Below are 6,000 nucleotides of genomic sequence, written 5' to 3' on the forward strand. Positions count from 1 at the left end.
GAGCAGCTGGCTCATAGGCTGCTGACTCTGGCAAAATCATACTGCTTTATCAGTTAAAAACATTAAGTAAGGCAGAGCCTAAAAGCCATGTTTCATCATTACATCTCTACAGACAAGCTGTCAAAGATGAGGACTGTAAACCAGACGAGATTATGTCTAACTCCTGCAGCCACTGAACACTTCAAATAGGCGTGAACAAGCTATAATGTCCAAACAGCCCATAAGCCAAACATTTGGTCATTATCATCTCCCATTAGGGATCAATTCTACAGTAAATTATAACAACACAAAGGATATGCCTCTTTTTTTTTTTTTATTTTGCATGATGTCCAAACTTAAGTGCTCTCTGCATGAGGATAAGCAGACATGTGAAGAAAAGACCAACTCTGGTGACTGATAAAGCAGTATGGTGTGAGGAGGAACTCAAGATGCACAAAACCACAGTGACAGGTAAAGGCAGTGACTCTCCACTGGTGACAGCTGGCAAGGGTGAGTTAAAGCAGCCTGCCTTACAGAAGAGCCCGCTTTGAACAGCAGTGATACCGAGCCAAAAACCTGGATAGAGCAGATGCTAAAGAAGCATCCAGCAGCTCAGCAAGAGCTTTGCATAATCGTGAGTGCAGAGCGGGCAGCTGCAGGTAATACCACAGGGCCAGTTTTCTGTGTAGGAAAAAAGCACTTAAGGGTTTGTTCCAGCAGTCACAGCAAAGCCAAGAGATACACAACAACGGAGAAAATATTCTACTCCAGGAAAGCAAGTTGAGTGGTCTCAGCAATAGCTGAACAAAGTGAGTCACAGAATTCAGTCAGCTTGCCTTTGCTCCTGGCATTTCAGAGACCAGTACCATAGAGTTACCTCATTATCGTGAGTTAAAACCAGCTTCCTCCTTGAAAGACTATCTGTACCCTAACAAGTAGAAAAGGCACTGCAGTTCACTGTGGCGTCACCCTTTCTGCTCTTAAGCATACACTTTACACCCACCCACCTTTATCACCAAGTGCAATGCATTGCTGCTGCTGCCGGAATCCTGACTGTGTCAGTAGCTGTAGCTGCCCCGAGGCACTTCTAGCAATGGAGCTACAAGTGTTTCATCTAAGCTTATTACGCTACAGAAACAGGATAAATCCAAGACAGAAATAAGCCACTTTTTAAGCCAAGTAAGACCATTCGAGCAGGAGTTTGTTTTAATTAAGGTGATGCTGTTTGTTATTGTGACCAGAAGAAATTAAGACCAAAGTCATCAGTTTGGGAGGCTGCAACACCCGGGAGTTCACAGTGCATTCACCTCCCGCTCCTCAGCGTGGCCCACGCCTGCAGAAACTTCACTTCAAAAAACCCACGGAAAGAAACACGCTCGGTCCATCAGAGAGAAACAAGAGGAAGTTGTACAGATAATTTTACATCATGCACACAATGCCTGGGTCGCTTGCTGGGCCTGGCCGTGGGTTATTTACACCTTCACCCAGCGACAGCCCGTGGTACTTGCAGGGCTGTCACTACACACGGGTTTAATAGCAAGACTTTGCAAATGATTCCCTGTATAACTGCCCACACAGCCTGCATATCTGATCTGCTTTTACGTGGCTCTGGCTATAGAAGGAAAAACCTTGGGTTAGAGCTGCTGTCCAGTCCCACAGAAGTTAAAAATGTTAAGGAACAGGAAAACGCTCACCATCAAAACAGAAAGCAAAACTTTGTGGAAGTATTTTATAGACCTTTTTTTTTGTTTTCTTTAATGACAGCAACAACAAACATTAACCACTTAGGTGTTAAAATAAAATAACAGGAAACAATTTCATTTAGAAAGAAAATCACAGAAGGACTTTAATGAAAATCAAGACTTCAGTGGATATCTTGAAAAAGAGGAAATCCACCAAGATTTCCTATTTCCAGCAATTACTTCCTGCAAGCCATTTCCACCCCAGCATTTTCCACACAAACATGTAAATATTAAAAAATAAAAGAGAGAGGCAGGTCTAAACGATCTCTCCGCTACTCCTCAAGCTTCTTGGGGAGAGCAGGAAAAAGTCAGTAGTTGTCACTGAATAAGGCAGGACCTGGGAATAAAACCTCATTTCACTTAATTCTAAGAGAAAAATCTCTGAAATCAACACACAAAATGCCTCCCCAGGCCGTCCTTCTCCCCAGGACCGTCTCCGCTCCCCAAACACATATTAACCTCTTCCCAAAAGTCTGCCCAGACTGCCAAGAAGCTGCAGCCCCCTGTCACCAGCCCAGCAGGCATTGCCTCCCAGCCTGGAAGGAGCTGGCTGGGGAGGGAGGAGATGTCTCAGGTAGTGACTATTTCCTTCCTCTGTCAATCGCGGGGGGGGGGGGGTTCTTTTGTTTGCACCAGACTTTGTGGGATAAGCAACCTGTTCCCAATGCCTTCTCCTGTTCGCTGCAGGGCTCAGTGCGTACCACTGTGGTGTCTGGGCTCGGATGGGGACATCCCTGCAGTTGGGTGTTTCACATTCTGCATGTATTTCTCAATGAGGTTGCTAACAATCAGTGGCTTTGGTTTTAAACATGATTGTAATTTTAAATAGTAGCTGAGGTGCCTGGAACTGCAGAGAGGTGAAGACAGGGGGGGATCTGGGATTTGATTTGATTTTATTTTATTTTATTGATCAGCATAAATACTTTGTGAAGAAGAAAGTTCCTGTAGTGGCAGGGGAGAGTCAGCAGAGACTGGAGTGTTATGGGGACATCCCTGCAGTTGGGTGTTTCACATTCTGCATGTATTTCTCAATGAGGTTGCTAACAATCAGTGGCTTTGGTTTTAAACATGATTGTAATTTTAAATAGTAGCTGAGGTGCCTGGAACTGCAGAGAGGTGAAGACAGGGGGGGGGTCTGCGATTTTATTTTATTTTATTTTATTTTATTGATCAGCATAAATACTTTGTGAAGAAGAAAGTTCCTGTAGTGGCAGGGGAGAGTCAGCAGAGACTGGAGTGTTATTTGATTCATATTCTGACCCTTCCTCATAGACCTGGCACATCCTAAGTGAGATAATGCTAGTGCCAGAAAGGGTCACACCTCTGTGCCCTGGAGAAACCACAGCACCTCACTGCTAAAGGCATCCCAGGACCACGGCCCTGAGGTGAGGATACCTGTGGGCTTTAGCTGCCCCGACCTCACTTGCCGTCATCTGCAGCGCTGTCCACGTTGTGGCACAGAGCCACACCACGTTCTGTGCTGCAGAGCCTGTTCCTGGACATCCTCCCAGTGCCTGCACCCGAATCCCAGGATCCTGCCCTCCCTCGAGAGCCACCATCAGACTATAAATATCGCAAGCCCACGGCTGTGCAAATGCCCCGGGCCCTGCTACTGCAGCAGAGATGCGCACTAACTTTTGGGGTGTTTGGTGCAGTGGGAACGTACTTGATAACACAACACCTGCTCACACGCCTCGATCGGCGCTGGGAGGGCAGAGCCCGGCACTGCCCGCTGGCTGACACACATTTTCTTGACATCCACTGGATGCCTTGCAAAAGAGAGGGGTAAATGTGCAGAGGAGGACAAAGTTGCTTTTGCATGTCTGTGCCCAAGAACTTCTGTCACTTGTGCATCTTAATCTTCTGCTTTCATTTTCTCCTGCCTTTTTTCTTTGTGCTCTTTCCAACTCAGAGTATTTTTACACGCCTTTGTCCTCAGTAAGAGAGAACAAACAATTCTTTGCACAGGCGAAAGGAATCACACACAAATGTAAAGAAACAGTATTTTTAATATCTCTTTTCATTCAGGTGCAGTTTTTCTGAAATATCTTTATACTTGTTCCTAACATTTTCTCTCACTAAATGCTTTGCTGCCCAATGCTGTTACCAAAGGCAAGTCCACCTGAGCGACTGGTGTAAAGCCACTGCCCTCCGCAGCAGACTGTGACTGGCCAGGCCAGCTCCGAGACGAGCGGCCGTACCACACCACACGCTGCCTGCACAGCGCCCAGCCCCGGGAACAGCAGCGGTGGACATGGTCAGAAAAAAATTATCATGTAAATATCATGGTAGAGCTTCTCTTTTATATCACTTTTAATATTTTCTAATGAAATGTGTGCTCAGGGGGAGACTGACACTCAGCACAGAGCAAAACGAACAAAATACTTGGTGGGCGACTGAGTACAGGCACAGACAAACAACAGCATTGAATTGAAAGGTTTTTGAGACTGTTTCCATCACCTCCCTGCCCACGGCTGGGTAGGTGTTGAGAGAAGGGAAGAGCCGCAGGGCTGGGAGAAGCATTTCCAGGCAGCAATGTGAAATGACCTGCTGTCCCCTGCGCCTGGCTCTCCACCATGCTTCAAATCACACCAATGCTTTAGGAGGAAATCAGTTGGTTTACCTTCTGAATTACAATTTTCAGGGAGAGGGGTGGCATTTTAGCAAAATTTGTTGATGAAAGTGATTTTCCTAAAAGTATTTATAAACACCACATAAAAGACAACTAGCCATTTTCTGGACAGCTGGTTGGGTATTCAATATCCTCCCCTCAACGTGTGATCTTTATTATTTTATGTGTAAAAAGCATAACGAGAAACCCATGAAAAGGAAGCAAACATACACACTTCAATCATCTATATTTTATATGGTAAACAGGGACACATTTTCCCCTCACAAAACTGCATGTCCTGTAATCCAAAATGCCCTGAAAGTGCTAATGACACCAGACAACCTAATTAACTTCCAGTTAAAAAAAAAAAAAAAAAGAAAAAAAAAAAGTAACCTAACGAGACACCGACATGCCACCGGGCTGCACAGACACTATCTGAGCAAGCACAAGCGCTCCTCAAGGTTTTTACCGAGGAAAGCCCCAGCCCTCCCCTGCAGATGCGGAGCCTCCAGCGTGCTCCCAGTTAATTTGCCAGCCAGCAGCTCATCCCAGAGGAGAAAAAAATAAATACAAACAAAAAAAATCTTAATTTACCTGGAAATTAAAACCATTTCCCTGGCAGGAGGATAAAGGCAAAGCAAGCGCGGACAGTGACTGCGCTATCTGGCTGCGACACGGAGCTCAGAGAGGCGTTGGGGCAGACGCAGGTGGGGGGGACAGGAACCAAAGGTGGGACCAGCTGTGGGGCTCTTTGAGAGGAAAAGGAAAGTATCCGGGAGGTGATTCACACCTGGAAGCCGTGAAGGGATCGGGCTGCGATGCAGGTGCTTCTTCAAGCTGAAGAAAACCTCTTTTGCTCGCTGGGATTTATGTTTGCTCCGAGCAGCCCTGGCAGGATCGAGTTATCCGTTGATGCTCTCCCCTTCTTTTCCCCATATCGGAATTAAATAAACGGTATTTTTGGTCTTACCTGTTTCTTTGGAGGGCGTTTCTACAATTTTTTTTTTTTTTTTTTGAGTGTTTCGTTTTGAGTACATGCGTGCCCTGGAAGCTCTGCCTGGGATCAAACCCGACCTACCGCACCACGGAGGAGGCAGCGAGCCTCTCCCTGCCTGCCGCTCCCAGAAACGACAACATGCTGGCACGGGTACACGTTTATTTGAAAATCGAGGAAAGTTCGGGGAACGGAGAAAAGTCCGGTATTTCGAAGGGAGAGGGGAAACTTAAAGGAAACTCGCCTTGTTTTGCTCTCCCCCATCGGATTTGCAGGCAAAGCTCAGGCTTGGGGTGATGCTGGGGGGAAGCCGGCGGTACCGCGGGGCCCCATCGCTGCCTTCACCCCGGGGCTCCCCCGGCATCACCACCTCCTGCCAAAAACCGCCACCCCCTTCCCTCTGGGCTCCGGCACTACCCAAGGATGGGGGGGCCGGGGGGACCCTTGCGGGGCTCGGCGCCGGCCGCCTCGGGCAGCTCGGGCTCGGGGGAGCTCTGCTCCCGGCTCTCCTCGCCGCCCGGGTGCTTGGGGTCGTCCTGGGTTTTCCGCAGCTGCTTTTTGTGCTTCATCCGCCGGTTCTGGAACCAGGTTTTCACCTGAGGAGAGCAGGAGGAGGGAGAAAATAATAATAATATTTTTTAAAAAATAAATAAAATTTAAAAGCAAAGGGGAGG

General features: G+C 47.3%; 1 protein-coding gene across 1 annotated transcript in view; it reads right to left on the bottom strand.

The window, feature by feature from the left end:
• Window positions 1-5,739: 5,739 nt before the first annotated feature.
• The window catches only part of BSX (brain-specific homeobox), a 1,758-nt gene continuing 1,497 nt past the window's right edge, over window positions 5,740-6,000 (bottom strand). Inside the window, exon 2 of the mRNA XM_009890818.1 lies at window positions 5,740-5,922. Within this exon, the coding sequence (XP_009889120.1) occupies window positions 5,740-5,922 (183 nt within the window). The remainder of the gene's footprint in view (window positions 5,923-6,000) is intronic.

Source organism: Charadrius vociferus, unplaced genomic scaffold, assembly GCF_000708025.1.
Source record: "Charadrius vociferus isolate BGI_N301 unplaced genomic scaffold, ASM70802v2 scaffold858, whole genome shotgun sequence".
NCBI classification, from domain to species: domain Eukaryota; kingdom Metazoa; phylum Chordata; class Aves; order Charadriiformes; family Charadriidae; genus Charadrius; species Charadrius vociferus.